Raw genomic sequence first — 19,268 nt, 5'->3', positions numbered from 1 at the left:
TCCTCTGCACCGATGCCCAGTCCGAGCACGGCATCCAGTCCCGCTCCATGGCAGGAGCCTTCCTCGGCATCTAGGTCCAGTCCAGGCACAGTGTTCAGCCTGGGTTCTTCGGCCCGCACCAGAACCGCTACCAAAGATGGTGGATCCGCGAGCTGAGCGGGTTCTTCGTCCCGCACCAGAGTCGCCCCCGATGCTGGCGGATCCGGGGGATGAGAGGGTTCTTCGTCCTGCACCAGAGCCGCCACCGACACTAGACAACCCCCTAACCCTCCCTTTTGGTTTCAGGTTTTGCAGTTTATTGTCTTTGTTGGTGATTTGTATGATTCCCAATTAGAGGCAGCTGGTAATTGTTGTCTCTAATTGGGGATCATATTTAAGTAGTTATTTTTCCCTCCTGTGTTTGTGGGATATTGTTTATGTGTAGTTGCATGTTAGCACTCCATTGTCGTCACATTTCGTTTCGTCTTTATTGTTTTGTTGTGTGGTTCACTTGCTATTTCTAATAAAAGATGTGGAATCCAGATCACGCTGCACGTTGGTCCTAGTGTTCTTCCAATGACGTCCACAGTCCGGAACCTCCAACGACGGTCCACAGTCGAGAACCTCCTGAGACGTTCCTAGTGTTCCATAGAACGTGACAGAAAGCTATGGTTACAGGGGCTGGGAGACAAAGGAAACAAAACTATTTTTACTCGGATACGACCCACTGACATGAATCTTTGTTTTTAAATTAAAACATATTTTTTTACCCCTCAATAATTCTACATTTTGGTTAAAAAAATAATGTGTAATTATATTCATTACAATATCCCCCCTCTTTCATTTGAGAACATTTTATTTTTTTATGATACATACCAAGAAAACAGACACACTCAATTTAAATTTCTGTATAGCGACGAGCTGCCTCTCAATCAGAAAAGCAATTAACCTTTTAGAAGTTTCTTAATTCTATATCCATAGAGTGGTAATTACCAACATGGCTGCATGTTATTAAGTTTGTATCCTCATTTACTAAATGTTAGTTTTCCTCTCTTGCTTCTCATACGACATTGTTTTGTTTGCAATTGGAATGATTGTCTTCCAGGCTGAAAGAAAAAAGGTCAAATTTTCTGTTTGAGGATAGGGTGAGTGAGGATAGGGTGAGTGAGGATAGGGTGAGTGAGGATAGGTTGAGTGAGGATAGGTTAAGTGAGGATAGGGTGAGTGAGGATAGGGTGAGTGAGGATAGGTTGAGTGAGGATAGGTTAAGTGAGGATAGGGTGAGTGAGGATAGGGTGAGTGAGGATAGGGTGAGTGAGGATAGGGTGAGTGAGGATAGGGTGAGTGAGGATAGGGTGAGGATGAGGATAGGGTGAGTGAGGATAGGGTGAGTGAGGATAGGGTGAGTGAGGATAGGGTGAGTGAGGATGGGTGAGTGAGGATAGGGTGGGTGAGTGAGGATAGGGTGAGTGAGGATAGGGTGAGTGAGGATAGGTTGAGTGAGGATAGGATGAGGATAGGTGGGTGAGTGAGGATAGGTTGAGTGAGGATAGGGTGAGTGAGGATAGGGTGAGTGAGGATAGGTTGAGTGAGGATAGGTTGAGTGAGGATAGGGTGAGTGAGGATAGGTTGAGTGAGGATAGGTTGAGTGAGGATAGGGTGAGTGAGGATAGGGTGAGTGAGGATAGGTTGAGTGAGGATAGGGTGAGTGAGGATAGGTTGAGTGAGGATAGGGTGAGTGAGGATAGGTTGAGTGAGGATAGGTTGAGTGAGTGAGGATAGGTTGAGTGAGGATAGGTTGAGTGAGGATAGGTTGATGAGGATAGGTGAGTGAGGATAGGGTGAGTGAGGATAGGGTGGGGATGATAGGGTGAGTGAGTGAGGATAGGGTGAGTGAGGATAGGGTGAGGATAGGGTGAGTGAGGATAGGTTGAGTGAGGATAGGTTGAGTGAGGATAGGGTGAGTGAGGATAGGGTGAGTGAGGATAGGTTGAGTGAGGATAGGGTGAGTGAGGATAGGTTGAGTGAGGATAGGTTGAGTGAGGATAGGGTGAGTGAGGATAGGGTGAGTGAGGATAGGGTGAGTGAGGATAGGGTTGAGTGAGGATAGGGTGAGTGAGGATAGGGTGAGTGAGGATAGGGTGAGTGAGGATAGGTTGAGTGAGGATAGGGTTGAGTGAGGATAGGGTGAGTGAGGATAGGGTGAGTGAGGATAGGTTGAGTGAGGATAGGTTGAGTGAGTGCACTTGTTCTGCCTGGCTCATATGGTGCTTTATGTTCATGTCTTTATGCTGCAGGATTAAGTCACCATGTCGTCCATTCTGAAAAAGCTGTTGCTCCCATCACTAAAGCAGCAGAGCGGCTAGGTGCCCCGCCAGTCCTCTACTGTGCAACACAACTGAGTTTTTTTAAGATGGAGCTTATTGTTTAAATAGGTATAAAGATAGTGGCCTGTGGTGTTTCACCTGTTGTACCGAGCCACAGCTGATCCTTTGTGGATGGACCGGCTGTGGCATTAAAGAGAAGTACAGGGCCTTTTTATTAGACTCTATTAAAACGCAATACAGGGGACTACTAAAGGCCAGCACGCTGCTGAACGCCGTAATCTGCCTATTACAGCAGTGACTTTGACAACCCCGCTGCTCAGATCTCCTCTGTATTAAACGGATATTGAGATGACCATTGTGTCTGTGGGATTCCACTGGTTCACACAGGGGTGTAGTTCCTCGGGGTTAGAAACCGGAGCCTCCGACGGCAACGACCCTTTTGTGTGACCACAGACCTGTAAAAGGAAACTGCACAGGCCCATTGAGGGTTGGTAGACAACCTCCCTGGCTGTCGGCTCGATTTGGAGCCTGAACGCCAGTTTGCAGGGTGAAAACGGTGATAAAAAGGCGTAGGATCTGAGCACGGCCAAGGTTATCAGAACACATTAAAGCGCTAGTCCCTGAATGTCATTGTGTTTAGCCGGAGCTGCAGTGTGGAGTGGTGCATTCGATGACAAGGTCACAGTATAATCCACTGCTATTGTGCAGCTCAGATTGTCCCAAAGCTCCCAGCGTCCCTGCAGTCCAAACCCAGTTTTTGTAAAGTGTGGGTTTTGTATCACTGTTTTTTTTATCCTGTTCTTACACAGTGTGGTGCGGGAGATTACACACCCTGGCCCTCCAAACCAGAGCTGATCACATCCCCTCTTTCATCTATCAGCTCCTCTTTTTCACAAGACATTTTGTGTGAAGGGCCTCTCCTTTTCTTAGCTCAAACTGTCACTTCCTGGTGTGAGGCTGATTCTTTCACTACTTATCAGTTCCATACTGTATATGTAAGAGAGTAGGCCCACTGTATTTTATCATATTGACTTTATATATGGAATGTTCAATGAAGTATACAAGGATAGGCCGAAGAAACCCCAATGGAGAATAGATGTTATTGTGTGTGTGTGTGTGTGTGTGTGTGTGTGTGTGTGTGTGTGTGTGTGTGTGTGTGTGTGTGTGTGTGTGTGTGTGTGTGTGTGTGTGTGTGTGTCCCAGTAGGCTTTGCCTTTAGATCAGTCAGTAAGACTGTTATGGCATTATGGAAGATGTAAACAAATGTCCTTTCTTTTTCCTCTTAGAGGAATATGTCCATTCATTTATCTAGCCACTGTTTGATCAAGGCTATTTCCTGTATGTCCATCATGCACTGCAGGAAGTACAGGATGAGTGGGGGCACTAAGTTTAAAAAAAAATCTGTATCTTATCTGTAGATTGAAATTAGAATTGTCCAAATGTTTCTTTGTAGACTTTAATAATTAGTGATATTTTCTAATAGCACTTCATTAATTTGGAGATATTTAGATCTCATTTGCCAAAATCTGAAGTATTACCTACTTTCATTATCTTTTAATTAAATGGTATGATTTAGGGTTGCTACAAAAATGCAGGAAAATATTTTATTAATTGCAGGTTTAAAATATTTTATTAATTGCATTATTTGATTAAAATTTTAAAAGTTGCACATGGAGAAGAAAATATTTTGAACATGCATTTTATTTTGAAAGGGTTTAGCCCCTTTATTAGTTGAACACACAAGAAGGGTTAAAATGTTTCATAGCCCTTTATTAGTTGCACATGGAGAAGGGTTTACATAGCCCCTTTATTAGTTGCACATTTTACAATTTTAGTTGCACATGGAGAAGGGTTTCCCCCTTTATTAGTTGCACATGGAGAAGGGTTTACATAGCCCCTTTATTAGTTGAACATGGAGAAGGGTTTACATAGCCCCTTTATTAGTTGAACATGGAGAAGGGTTTACATAGCCCCTTTATTAGTTGAACATGGAGAAGGGTTTACATAGCCCCTTTATTAGTTGCACATGGAGAAGGGTTTACATAGCCCCTTTATTAGTTGCACATGGAGAAGGGTTTACATAGCCCCTTTATTAGTTGCACATGGAGAAGGGTTTACATAGCCCCTTTATTAGTTGCACATGGAGAAGGGTTTTATTAGTTGAACATGGAGAAGGGTTTACATAGCCCCTTTATTAGTTGCACATGGAGAAGGGTTTACATAGCCCCTTTATTAGTTGAACATGGAGAAGGGTTTACATAGCCCCTTTATTAGTTGAACATGGAGAAGGGTTTACATAGCCCCTTTATTAGTTGAACATGGAGAAGGGTTTACATAGCCCCTTTATTAGTTGAACATGGAGAAGGGTTTACATAGCCCCTTTATTAGTTGAACATGGAGAAGGGTTTACATAGCCCCTTTATTAGTTGAACATGGAGAAGGGTTTACATAGCAGTATTACAGATGAGCTTCGTTTCTTTGTAAGCTCTTCGTGCATTTGATGTTTATTATCAGGACTTCTCTCCCTGCCTTTTTGTCAGCAAACATTGTATTGAGTTACAATATGATAAACATTGTATTGAACTACAATATGATAAACATTGTATTGAACTACAATATGATAAACATTGTATTGAACTACAATATGATAAACATTGTATTGATTTAAAATGTGATAAACTTTGTATTGAGTTACAATGTGATTTGGTCACTCTAAATTGCATTTAGTCTGTAATTTGCTCTGTAAAATCTTATACTTTATAAGTGTACCGTTTAAAAACAAATGCTTAGGAGTTTTCTTATTTGGATCTGACGTGCTCTCTTATAGCAACTTGTAACACGATATGCAAAACGTTCCATACGAAACACAACATTCAAACATGCATCACTGTCAATGGAAGACTTCATTAAATCAGTCAAAACAGGCTGGGGAGTTTTTCAATCTCTGCGCTAGAACACCATTCCGGTCAATCAACGAGCCCTAATTGGTTCCTGTGTTCTCTTTCAGGTCCTCCGAACCACCACCACAGTCAGTCTCTGCGGCCGCCGCTCCCTCCTCCTCACAACCACCACCAGTCGTCTGCAAGTTCCCTGAACCCCAACACCCTGGCCAGCCGTCGCGGCCCAGCCCACGCGCCCTCGGTGGCCCACGGGGAGGGTCCCTCCACACCAGAGTCAGTCCAGCTTCAGGACAGCTGGGCGCTGAACAGCAGCGTTCCTCTGGAGACCAGGTCAGTTTACCTGTCACCCTGTCTTTCCTGGCCACCTGCCATGATGTTTGGACACCTTCCCTGTTTAGGGGGAGAGGAAAGCATTCTGTTTCCTATCAGTTCCTTGTACTGTTCAGTTAGTTGGACTTAAACCTTGGACTTAAAGCCTCTGGTCAGGTTTGTGGGAGCCCAGCTGGTAGCCCAACATCCCATCCTGCCATTGCCCATCTTCACACGGTGCCCCACAGTCCTGCCCACTGCTCTCCCTCTGTCACGTGGTGCCCCACAGCCCTGCCCGCTGCTCTCCCTCTGTCACGTGGTGCCCCACAGTCCTGCCCGCTGCTCTCCCTCTGTCACGTGGTGCCCCACAGTCCTGCCCGCTGCTCTCCCTCTGTCACGTGGTGCCCCACAGTCCTGCCCCACAGTCCTGCCCCACAGTCCTGCCCGCTGCTCTCCCTCTGTCACGTGGTGCCCCACAGTCCTGCCCCACAGTCCTGCCCCACAGTCCTGCCCCACAGTCCTGCCCGCTGCTCTCCCTCTGTCACGTGGTGCCCCACAGTCCTGCCCCACAGTCCTGCCCCACAGTCCTGCCCGCTGCTCTCCCTCTGTCACGCGGTGCCCCACAGTCCTGCCCGCTGCTCTCCCTCTGTCACGTGGTGCCCCACAGTCCTGCCCCACAGTCCTGCCCCACAGTCCTGCCCGCTGCTCTCCCTCTGTCACGTGGTGCCCCACAGTCCTGCCCGCTGCTCTCCCTCTGTCACGTGGTGCCCCACAGTCCTGCCCGCTGCTCTCCCTCTGTCACGTGGTGCCCCACAGTCCTGCCCCACAGTCCTGCCCCACAGTCCTGCCCGATGCTCTCCCTCTGTCACGTGGTGCCCCACAGTCCTGCCCGCTGCTCTCCCTCTGTCACGCGGTGCCCCACAGTCCTGCCCGCTGCTCTCCCTCTGTCACGTGGTGCCCCACAGTCCTGCCCGCTGCTCTCCCTCTGTCACGTGGTGCCCCACAGTCCTGCCCGCTGCTCTCCCTCTGTCACGTGGTGCCCCACAGTCCTGCCCGCTGCTCTCCCTCTGTCACGCGGTGCCCCACAGTCCTGCCCGCTGCTCTCCCTCTGTCACGTGGTGCCCCACAGTCCTGCCCGCTGCTCTCCCTCTGTCACGTGGTGCCCCACAGTCCTGCCCCACAGTCCTGCCCCACAGTCCTGCCCGCTGCTCTCCCTCTGTCACGCGGTGCCCCACAGTCCTGCCCGCTGCTCTCCCTCTGTCACGTGGTGCCCCACAGTCCTGCCCGCTGCTCTCCCTCTGTCACGTGGTGCCCCACAGTCCTGCCCCACAGTCCTGCCCCACAGTCCTGCCCGCTGCTCTCCCTCTGTCACGTGGTGCCCCACAGTCCTGCCCCACAGTCCTGCCCCACAGTCCTGCCCCACAGTCCTGCCCGCTGCTCTCCCTCTGTCACGTGGTGCCCCACAGTCCTGCCCCACAGTCCTGCCCCACAGTCCTGCCCCACAGTCCTGCCCGCTGCTCTCCCTCTGTCACGTGGTGCCCCACAGTCCTGCCCCACAGTCCTGCCCCACAGTCCTGCCCGCTGCTCTCCCTCTGTCACGCGGTGCCCCACAGTCCTGCCCGCTGCTCTCCCTCTGTCACGTGGTGCCCCACAGTCCTGCCCCACAGTCCTGCCCCACAGTCCTGCCCGCTGCTCTCCCTCTGTCACGTGGTGCCCCACAGTCCTGCCCGCTGCTCTCCCTCTGTCACGTGGTGCCCCACAGTCCTGCCCGCTGCTCTCCCTCTGTCACGTGGTGCCCCACAGTCCTGCCCCACAGTCCTGCCCCACAGTCCTGCCCGCTGCTCTCCCTCTGTCACGTGGTGCCCCACAGTCCTGCCCGCTGCTCTCCCTCTGTCACGTGGTGCCCCACAGTCCTGCCCGCTGCTCTCCCTCTGTCACGCGGTGCCCCACAGTCCTGCCCGCTGCTCTCCCTCTGTCACGTGGTGCCCCACAGTCCTGCCCGCTGCTCTGCCTCTGTCACGTGGTGCCCCACAGTCCTGCCCCACAGTCCTGCCCCACAGTCCTGCCCGCTGCTCTCCCTCTGTCACGCGGTGCCCCACAGTCCTGCCCGCTGCTCTCCCTCTGGGGTTCTGGGACATAGAAGCTAGTGCCTTCCTCTCTCCCTCTGTTCTGTCTTTTGTCTGGTGTGTGGTTGCCGTGGTGTGTGGTTGCCGTGGTGTGTGGTTGCCGGGTTTACGCTGGGCTGTGGGTCACTCCTCGATGTTCCCAGATCACACCTCAAACACGATTACGTGCACAATTCATGAGGTCGGGGCAACAGGGCTTGTCTCTGAGATGTTTTATTCATGGGGAGCACCGGCACAGTTCTTGCTATGCTATGCCTGCTACCACCGTGCGCCTCTACCTACCTGCTCCCTCCTCTCCAAAATGGAGCCTGGCGTCTCTACCTACCTGCTCCCTCCTCTCCAAAATGGAGCCTGGCACCTGAGTCATAGCCAGAATGCCTCCACAAAGCTGTAAAAAAATATAATAATAATGTTTTACACAGTATAGATATTTATAAATGTTTCTAAATTTCATCATGTTTTCTGAGTTGCACCAGAATAATGAGTTACTGCTCAGGATTGTGGACTTCAATTCCTGGTTTGGTGTACTACTGTTGCAGCATGAGTTGTGTTCTGCTGCTTTTCAGGTTTTTAGGCCATATATTTCCCCAAACGTCTCCAGTATGCTGGTTTGTTAGCTGGTTTGTTAGGATTTATGACCCTCCTTTTTTTAGAGTGGACCGACGGCACATCATTACTCTCCAATCTCCTCTTCCTACGCAGTGTTTCTCCTAGGAGTTTTTTCAGCAAAGGTGGGTGGTAGGGAGGGGAGGTTGGTTGCTCTTTGCTGAGGAGATATTTTGTTTGTAGAACGAATGTGTAATGGTCAATTCAGGTGACTTAAAAAAATACATTCTACTCCAAAATGCATGAAAATACAATTATGTTGACAACATCGGAAATATGGTATCCATGAGTTCATTTGACTCTGGGTAAGTAGAAAAGGGGCTTAGTTGCAAAAAAAATGTACACCATCCCTTTAAAAGTGTGTCTCGGCAGAATGCACACATGCGAAGAACACACACAAAACAGTACAACAACACTGCATCTTTCCCCACACTACGGCCTCCCCTTCCTCCTTGCCCTTCTCCCGTCCCCCACCTTCTCCCGTCCCCCACCTCTCGTCCCCCACCTTCTCCCGTCCCCACCTCCTCTCGTCCCCCACCTTCTCCCGTCCCCCCCCACCTCCTCTCGTCCCCCACCTTCTCCCGTCCCCACCTCCTCTCGTCCCCCACCTTCTCCCGTCCCCCACCTCCTCTCGTCCCCCACCTTCTCCCGTCCCCCACCTTCTCCCGTCCCCCACCTTCTCTCGTCCCCCACCTTCTCCCGTCCCCCACCTCCTCTCGTCCCCCACCTTCTCCCGTCCCCCACCTCCTCTCGTCCCCCACCTCCTCCCGTCCCCCACCTCCTCTCGTCCCCCACCTCCTCTCGTCCCCCACCTTCTCCCGTCCCCACCTCCTCTCGTCCCCCACCTTCTCCCGTCCCCCACCTTCTCTCGTCCCCACCTTCTCCCATCCCCCACCTCCTCTCGTCCCCCACCTTCTCCCGTCCCCCACCTTCTCCCGTCCCCCACCTTCTCTCGTCCCCCACCTTCTCCCGTCCCCCACCTCCTCTCGTCCCCCACCTTCTCCCGTCCCCCACCTCCTCTCGTCCCCCACCTCCTCCCGTCCCCCACCTTCTCTCGTCCCCCACCTTCTCTCGTCCCCCACCTTCTCCCGTCCCCCCACCTTCTCTCGTCCCCCCACCTTCTCTCTTCCCCCCACCTTCTCCCGTCCCCCACCTCTCTCTTCCCGTCTCCCCTCTCCCCCTGCCACCTCAGTGCCTGTTCTCAGCAGGCAGATTAATATAGCTTCTGTCTGGGCATATGGACCTGACCTCACACACTTCAGTTCATATTTCTTTGTCTTTCAGATGCCCCTCCCTGTCTAGGGCGTCTTGCAGCGCTAGCACTTTTACTTAGTTTCACCCATTAATACGGCTTCCTCTTTACAGTCTCCCTCGCAGGAACAGAACAGCATTTCAGCTGGGGCCTGACCCTTTACCCGACGACCTGGGACCACCAGCCACGCTGTCCATCATACTGCCACGGAGATAATAGAACGCATACAGTACATTCACACGTCTTGTGTTCGGCTTAGAAAAGCTTCTTTCTTTTTTGTTGCAATTGGAACAAATCATCTGTATAAGCTTACCGTTATTGTACACGACTACAGTAGAAACATAGTGTACTGTCATTCCCTCCTACTCTAGTCTTTATACGCTATGGAACTACAGTAGAAACATAGTGTACTGTCATTCCCTCCTTACTCTAGTCTTTATACGCTATGGAACTACAGTAGAAACATAGTGTACTGTCATTCCCTTCCTACTCTAGTCTTTATACGCTATGGAACTACAGTAGAAACATAGTGTACTGTCATTCCCCTCCTACTCTAGTCTTTAAACGCTATGGAACTACAGTAGAAACATAGTGTACTGTCATTCCCTCCTACTCTAGTCTTTATACGCTATGGAACTACAGTAGAAACATAGTGTACTGTCATTCCCTCCTACTCTAGTCTTTAAACGCTATGGAACTACAGTAGAAACATAGTGTACTGTCATTCCCTCCTACTCTAGTCTTTATACGCTATGGAACTACAGTAGAAACATAGTGTACTGTCATTCCCTCCTACTCTAGTCTTTATACGCTATGGAACTACAGTAGAAACATAGTGTACTGTCATTCCCCTCCTACTCTAGTCTTTAAACGCTATGGAACTACAGTAGAAACATAGTGTACTGTCTTCCCCTCCTACTCTAGTCTTTAAACGCTATGGAACTACAGTTCAGGAATGAGCAGCAAAAGTAGTCAGGGTGACATCGATGTTATCCATAAAAGATCCATTTGAGGATACTTCAATTCCCATGTGTGGCTCTGTAAATTAGACTTAATTTACCCATTCGTTTAGAGGAATATAGGCCTACTGTAAATAGGATGTGGTCTATGAATAGACGAATCGTAGCAAGCTTCTTTTCCACATAACTTCTGTCTTACTCCAGGGCACAGTCTCACCACATTTCAGAAATGAAATAATAAAATCTCCATTACTGAGAGGTGAGCTGAGTCACTGCCCGCTCCGCTCTCTCTCTGTCTCCCCATGGTCTTGTTTGAGACGCCTGGACCATTCCTCTCTCTCTCTCTCACTCTTTCTCTCTCTCTCTCACACTCTTTTCTCTCTATCTCTATCTCCAGATTAAATGTGCTCCTCCAGCAGTCGATTTCTGCTGAGGAACCCTGAGGAGCCCAATTAAACTGGGTGTAGTGAGTAGCAACCACGTCTGCAATGGTGCTGTAGGTCTATTGGTGTTTCTCCTATATTCTCAACAACAGAATGCATAGCATGCACTTAGTCAATTTGCAAAGACATTTGTTGTTAGCCTCATCTGGCATGTATGAGCCCCCTTTTCCCCTCGTGGTCCTCTGTAGCTCAGTTGGTAGAGCATTGTGCTTGCTATGCCAAGATATTGGGTTAAATTCTTAGGACCACCCGTACTTAAAGTGTATGCACACATGACTGTTACTTTGGATTAAAGCATCTGCGAACTGGCATATACAAGTATTACTAGTGTATGTAGGCTATAAAACAACGCTCAAAGTCTGCTCACAACGTAGTATAAAAGCTCAATGAGATGTTTAATATTTTATGGCTCATGCAATATGAAGACCAAGCCACGGATTATTATGGTATTATTGTTTTATTATTGTTTTATTATAGTATTGTTATGGTGTTATTATGGTATTATTATAGTATTATTATAGTATTATAGTATTATGGTATTATTATGGTATTATTGTGGTATTATTATGGTATTATTGTGGTACCCAGTCTCGCTCCAGTCTTGCTCTCTCTCTGTCTCTCTCTGAGACCCAGTCTCTCTCTGAGTCCCAGTCTCTCTCTGAGACCCAGTCTCTCTCTGAGACCCAGTCTCTCTCTGAGTCCCAGTCTCTCTCTGAGACCCAGTCTCTCTCTGAGTCCCAGTCTCTCTCTGAGTCCCAGTCTCTCTCTGAGACCCAGTCTCTCTCTGAGACCCAGTCTCTCTCTGAGTCCCAGTCTCTCTCTGAGACCCAGTCTCTCTCTGAGTCCCAGTCTCTCTGAGTCCCAGTCTCTCTGAGTCTCTCTTTCTGAGTCCCAGTCTCTCTCTGAGACCCAGTCTCTCTCCCAGTCTCTCTCTGAGTCCCAGTCTCTCTCTGAGACCCAGTCTCTCTCTGAGTCCCAGTCTCTCTCTGAGACCCAGTCTCTCTCTGAGTCCCAGTCTCTCTCTGAGACCCAGTCTCTCTCTGAGACCCAGTCTCTCTCTGAGCTCTCTGAGACCCAGTCTCTCTCTGAGACCCAGTCTCTCTCTGAGTCCCAGTCTCTCTCTGAGACCCAGTCTCTCTCTGAGTCCCAGTCTCTCTCTGAGACCCAGTCTCTCTCTGAGCTCTCTGAGACCCAGTCTCTCTCTGAGACCCAGTCTCTCTCTGAGTCCCAGTCTCTCTCTGAGCTCTCTGAGACCCAGTCTCTCTCTGAGACCCAGTCTCTCTCTGAGTCCCAGTCTCTCTCTGAGACCCAGTCTCTCTCTGAGCTCTCTGAGACCCAGTCTCTCTCTGAGACCCAGTCTCTGAGTCCCAGTCCCAGACCCAGTCTCTCTCTGAGTCCCAGTCTCTCTCTGAGTCCCAGTCTCTCTCTGAGACCCAGTCTCTCTCTGAGTCCTCTCTGAGTCCCAGTCTCTCTCTGAGACCCAGTCTCTCTCTGAGACCCAGTCTCTCTCTGAGACCCAGTCTCTCTCTGAGCTCTCTGAGACCCAGTCTCTCTCTGAGACCCAGTCTCTCTCTGAGTCCCAGTCTCTCTCTGAGACCCAGTCTGTAAATCTCTTAACTGTGAGCTCAGTCTAGGAGAGACATCACCTGAGCTACCCTATATACATTATTTTTATCTGTGTTCAAATGCCTCATTGTGGTTGGCTGTTGTTGAAGTCTTCAAAGGTTGATTGATTGATTTTATTTGACAGTTTAAAAAAGTACAAATCTATCAGGGTCGGGACGATACCAATATCGCAATACTCGTTAGTATCGTGGCAAGGAAACAAAAAAAACACACGAAAAAACGTATTTCACTTCTTTATGAAAACAGCCCTAATGTTGGAAACAAACATTATGTTGTCATCCAGATTCACATTCATTTATTTTCCTAAGCTATAACACACAATATTTTACATACAGCAAGTCTTTAAAAGGACCAACGTTTTTAAAGGACCAAATATTGCGATATTGTGGTATCGTCACAGCCCTAATATAGGCTACACGCAGTACATACATTAAAAACTAGTTAGGGATAACACAATAAAGGCAGTGATTTATGTTGCCTGGTGCAATACATTACATAGAGAAAACTATTGCCAGATCACTAAATCCCTTCTGAAGATAGTAAACCAAATAACGAACCAGCCCCACTAATAAACCAGCCCCACTAATAAACCAGCCCCACTAATAAACCAGCCCCACTAATAAACCAGCTCCACTAATAAACCAGCTCCACTAATAAACCAGCCCCACTAATAAACCAGCCCCACTAATAAACCAGCTCCACTGGGGGGTTCAACTCTTGAATATAGCCTCGTTTTGTCTTAAAAAATGTTTCTTAGATTGTTAGGAAAGGGCTCATAAGTTAGCATTTCACAGTAAAGTCTACACCTGTTGTATTCGGTGCATGTGGCAAATTTGATTTGATTTTGAACTCTCAAATCTTTTGATGTTGATTTTATTCAATTAGATTGACAGGCTCTGGCACCTTCGGTGCGGTCAGGATGGTTCAGCGTCTTAACACCGAGCTGAGTGGGTTGCAGACAGACCTGCCCCGGCTTGCATACCAGCCTGGAGGTTTTGGTATTGAGAGAGACCGATTGGCAGCTAGAACCTCCAACAGTTCAGCCCTCCGTGCCTCGAATGCCAACCAGGGTTCATTACAACATTTTGCTAAATGTCTCTTGCCCTTGATCGCTTTACCACGATGTCCTGGTATGTCTGGCAGAATACTAATAAGGCTTGACTCCAGTTGAATTCCTGTTCATTATCTGTCAAATCTCCATTTACTTGTTAATTGCTCTGGCTTTTCACACCCTCCCCCAGGATGAGAGAAGTGTTTCATGTAAAAGACAGACTATTTGCCCTCTTATTTTATTCTGTCTTGGTTTGTATTGGTCGGTGGTTCTGTCTTAACTGTCTGTGTGGGTATGAACTCCTCTGTGAGTGGCATGTTGTGACCCATTTGCAAACAGGAGCAGGAAGGAAAGAAAGAAAAGACTTGTACCGTAACTGCTACTTAAAGGATGATAGAGAAACATTTAGAAAAGTAAATACAAAGACAAAAAGACCAAACGTCTCATCTGAAACGGAATAGCGTATATACCTAGTAGGTGAGATTGGTTTCTTTGCAACGTTTAATGCTCTCTCTCCTGTGTTAAAAGATGCAGGTTTTTTGATATTGCGTGTTATCTAAAGCAATTCACGTTTGAAGGCCTTTTATTATGGGTTCATTTTGTCCTGTAAGGCATTTGGTTGGTATTTTCACTGCAGGTCAACTGTCGGCTATAACCTTCATATAATGTACTTAGTCACATTGAAATTGATGATTCAGAACTGAAGGTAATGTCAGGAGGTATGTGAAGTGAAGGTAATGTGAACTGAAGGTAATGTCAGGAGGTATGTGAAGTGAAGGTAATGTGAACTGAAGGTAATGTCAGGAGGTATGTGAACTGAAGGTAATGTCAGGAGGTATGTGAACCGAAGGTAATGTGAACTGAAGGGAATGTGAACTGAAGGTAATGTCAGGAGGTATGTGAACCGAAGGTAATGTGAACTGAAGGTAATGTGAACTGAAGGTAATGTCAGGAGGTATGTGAACCGAAGGTAATGTGAACCGAATGTAATGTGAACTGAAGGTAATGTCAGGAGGTATGTGAACTGAAGGTAATGTGAGGAGGTATGTGAACTGAAGGTAATGTGAGGAGGTATGTGAACCGAAGGTAATGTGAACTGAAGGTAATGTGAACTGAAGGTAATGTGAACAGGTATGGAAGGTGAAGGTAATGTGAGGAGGTATGTGAACTGAAGGTAATGTCAGGAGGTATGTGAACGGAAGGTAATGTGAGGAGGTATGTGAACTGAAGGTAATGTGAGGAGGTATGTGAACTGAAGGTAATGTGAACTGAAGGTAATGTCAGGAGGTATGTGAACTGAAGGTAATGTCAGGAGGTATGTGAACTGAAGGTAATGTCAGGAGGTATGTGAACTGAAGGTAATGTGAACTGAAGGTAATGTGAACTGAAGGTAATGTCAGGAGGTATGTGAACCGAAGGTAATGCGAGGAGGTATGTGAACTGAGGGTAATGTGAACTGAAGGTAATGTGAACTGAATGTAATGTGAACTGAAGGTCATGTGAGGAGGTATGTGAACTGAAGGTAATGTCAGGAGGTATGTGAACTGAAGGTAATGTGAACTGAAGGTAATGTCAGGAGGTATGTGAACTGAAGGTAATGCGAGGAGGTATGTGAACGGAGGGTAATGTGAACTGAAGGTAATGTGAACAGGTATGTAAGGTGAAGGTAATGTGAGGAGGTATGTGAACTGAAGGTAATGCGAGGAGGTATGTGAACGGAAGGTAATGTGAACTGAAGGTAATGTGAGGAGGTATGTGAACTGAAGGTAATGTGAGGAGGTATGTGAACGGAAGGTAATGTGAACTGAAGGTAATGTGAACTGAAGGTAATGTGAGGAGGTATGTGAACTGAAGGTAATGTGAGGAGGTATGTGAACTGAATGTTATCTTGGGCTAAAGTGGTATTGTAAAAACTGCTGAATAGCATGTATATTTTATTTCACTCATTGACATTGATTTGGACCCCACACTACCTTCCTTGTCATGTCAGGAGAGATAATATGATCTAGTGTATGTTGTGAGAACATTGTGTTGTATGATTCAGATGATAATACCCACACGTAATGAACTGTGATTTATCATCCATCTTCTGTCGTCACTCGATTTAGTACTTGTCAACGCCATTATACTGTCTCTGACTACAGCTATATAACTAGTACCCTGGTGGATAAAATATGATTGATTTATGGATTCATTTACCTGCCGCCTGCCCTGTTGCAATTAACATGCATCTTGCTGAGAGGATATTCTCTCCACTAACGCAGTGTGATGTGATGGCCGTGGGCAGCGGCCTGCCTGTCTGTCTGTCTGCCTGCCTGCCTGCCTGCCTGCCTGTCTGCATGCCTGCCTGCCTGTCACCATGGTACAAGCCATTAATCAGGCAGCTTCGGCGGGCAAGCCAGGCTAAGGGGCAGGACGCTAACCTCCGCCATGTTTTCATTAGTGCACGGACACAGCTGTTAGGAAGGGCTGCTGGGGGAGACTGGTCAGAGGTCCCATTGTCACTCCTTTCCCAGTGTAATACATTCTCAGGTTGCCGCGGTGACACTGCTTTTCACTGTCTTCATCCCCTTTATACTTAGGACTATAGGCAATGATACTCTGAGGCCTGGGCAATGATACTCTGAGGCCTGGAGAATGATACTCTGAGGCCTGGAGAATGATACTCTGAGGCCTGGAGAATGATACTCTGAGGCCTGGAGAATGATACTCTGAGGCCTGGGCAATGATACTCTGAGGCCTGGAGAATGATACTCTGAGGCCTGGAGAATGATACTCTGAGGCCTGGGCAATGATACTCTGAGGCCTGGAGAATGATACTCTGAGGCCTGGAGAATGATACTCTGAGGCCTGGAGAATGATACTCTGAGGCCTGGAGAATGATACTCTGAGGCCTGGAGAATGATACTCTGAGGCCTGGAGAATGATACTCTGAGGCCTGGAGAATGATACTCTGAGGCCTGGAGAATGATACTCTGAGGCCTGGGCAATGATACTCTGAGGCCTGGAGAATGATACTCTGAGGCCTGGAGAATGATACTCTGAGGCCTGGAGAATGATACTCTGAGGCCTGGAGAATGATACTCTGAGGCCTGGAGAATGATACTCTGAGGCCTGGGCAATGATACTCTGAGGCCTGGAGAATGATACTCTGAGGCCTGGGCAATGATACTCTGAGGCAGTAATGGCCAACTGGAAAGTCAGCATGTGTGCATCGTAGTAGGCTGAAATCATATTTAACACAGCCAAAATGAGGATCAACCCATCAAATACATCAAACATATCCTTTGATGTTATCCATTTGTTTACCCCTCACAGTTTCTCTGTTAATATGAGACGTATATACACAGTATATGTAATATATTATGTTCAGGACAAAGCATCACTCAAGGTGTTTATTTCACTTTACACAGGTGGGAGATTATTAGGTCACATTTCAGAGACCTTGGGATTAGTGGGCTGTGTGTTGATCTCAGCATCTAGCCATCATTTGATATTGACTGGTGGGTGGGGGAGACAGGCTAGTCAGCCCACTTTATCAGCACTATTCCAGGTGAGGAATGCCGATATACAATCATCATGGCTATGAAAAACAGGCTGTTGCCTTGAGCAGGTTTCACAGTTGACCTTGACTGCCTGTAAAGCCCAATGTTAGACTGATCCCAAATGTAAAGACTGACAGAGACACGTTGAGGTAGGGCCTTGAGTTATGAGATGTACACATGCCTCCTACAGTTTGTTTTTGCTACTAACCAGTTTTTTTCCCCCTCACACAGCCTCACGTTTTCTCTCACTCTATGTCATTCTATTCCTTTCTCACCCCATTAAATTATTTCTGAGCTGACGCTGTCATTTGAACCAAACCGGTGAATTAAGAATTGAGTGAGGCTTGACACCTACTTCAAAGGAGCGCTCTTTTCCTTTAAAACCAAGAGTCAATTTAACAAACATCTTTTACATATTTCCTACTTATTTTCTACTAGTTTTTCCCCAGACCTTTCCCATCCTTGGCGTTCTCAAGTAGTCGGTGGTTGGTTGAAAGACGAGCTATGGAGAGCCGTTTAGCGTTACTGTCGGTGTACTCCTGCTAGGATTGATCAGACCCCATGAAGACCTTACCTCAGGAGATGAGACTCTTTAATTGGTAGATATCCACCATTGATCTACTCACTGCTTCTCAAACTGAGGAGAGGAGAAGAAACTGTCATCTTTTTTGTGTGGAAGTGAATAAATCAAATCAAATTGTATTTGTCACATGCGCCGAATACAACGGGTGTAGTAGACCTTACAGTGAAATGCTTACTTACAAGCCCTTAACCAACAATGCAGTTTAGGAAAATAGAGTTAAGAAGATATTCACTAAATAAAACATAAAAACATAAAAAGTAACACAATAAAAGAACAATAACGAGGCTACGTACAGGGAGTAGCGGTCACTATTACAGAATAGAAGGAGGAAGATGGAGTTTGGGGTGTGTGGTGATTTGATGTGTGGTGGGGGGAGGGGCTGTCGAAGTGGAAAGGGAGAGATCAGTAAGAGAGTTATAGCTTCCCTCAGTTGTTGGAGGTGAGACGGGGGGGGGGGGGGGGTCGTTTTGGGCTTTCCTCCCCATCCGGCCTGGAGATGTGGAAGGAGATCTGAGAGGAGAGTGCTTCTGGGTTTAATGTGGGGAAGCAGCTTGTGAGAGCTTCTGACCGGCATCAAAGCGCCACGGTCAACTGTCTTCCACTTTCATCCCCATCCCATCTGCCTCCTCGTGGACCTCCCCTGGCCCGCCGCCCACCTGGCGCAGGGCACTGGCTTGGCACTGTGGTCTGCCCATAGCCAGGCCGGGCACCGGACACAGCCCACAGAGTCAGACTGCCTCTCTGACTGTAAAGAGGGCAAGGAGGTGCCGAGGGAGAGATACTGTTAAAACAGACTGACTCAACTACAGTATTTTACTAAAGCTTCGTAATGGTATATTTTACAGTACGTTGTTTTAGGTAGAAAAGAGACTGATGACAACGAAGAAGCAGTTCATTCTTATTCTCTCTAAGCACTAACGACGATAATGACCATCATCAGATGCCGGGTAGGAGTCTGGAAGGAGATGTGAAACGATCTTTATATTCCGTATGCTTTTAGCTGTATAATTCGGTGTCTCAAGACCAATTTGAAGTGTGAATAAGTTTTAAGAATAAGAAAATCAATGCATGTAAATGACCGGTGAATAATTGCTGCTGGAATGTAGAGGAGCACTTCATTGCTCCAGATGTCTCATTATGTTCAGAAAGCGACTGTTCACTCCAACGCAATTTACACATTCTATTGGTAATAGAGACCACGTAGCAGCTGATTCTAACTCTCTGTGTCCTCTCTTTCTCTCCATCGCTGTAGGCATTTCCTGTTCAAAACACCGTCCGGGACCACTCCTCTGTTCAGCAGCTCGTCTCCAGGGTACCCGCTGACATCTGGGACCGTCTACTCCCCCCCGCCGCGGCTGCTACCCAGAAACACCTTCTCTAGGAGCTCCTTCAAGCTGAAGAAACCCTCCAAGTACTGCAGCTGGAAATGTGCTGCCGTGTCGGCCATCGCTGCTGCCGTCCTGCTGGTTGTGCTGCTCTCCTACTTCATAGGTAGGCTACAATACAGTACAATACAGTACAATACAATACAGTACAGTACAATACAATACAGTACAATACAG

At 47.7% G+C, this 19,268-nt stretch overlaps 1 protein-coding gene across 1 annotated transcript in view; it reads left to right on the top strand.

The window, feature by feature from the left end:
* LOC115125502 (teneurin-2-like) overlaps positions 1-19,268 on the top strand; it is a 486,685-nt gene that overhangs the window by 316,191 nt on the left and 151,226 nt on the right. Inside the window, exons 5-6 of the mRNA XM_065023942.1 lie at positions 5,300-5,536; positions 18,959-19,197. Coding sequence (XP_064880014.1) covers positions 5,300-5,536; positions 18,959-19,197 — 476 coding nt within the window. The remainder of the gene's footprint in view (positions 1-5,299; positions 5,537-18,958; positions 19,198-19,268) is intronic.

The sequence above is a fragment of the Oncorhynchus nerka genome, linkage group LG10 (assembly GCF_034236695.1).
Source record: "Oncorhynchus nerka isolate Pitt River linkage group LG10, Oner_Uvic_2.0, whole genome shotgun sequence".
Taxonomy (NCBI): Eukaryota; Metazoa; Chordata; class Actinopteri; order Salmoniformes; family Salmonidae; genus Oncorhynchus; species Oncorhynchus nerka.
The sequence above is the reverse complement of the archived record's forward strand: the minus strand, read 5'-3'. Positions and strand labels throughout refer to the sequence as shown.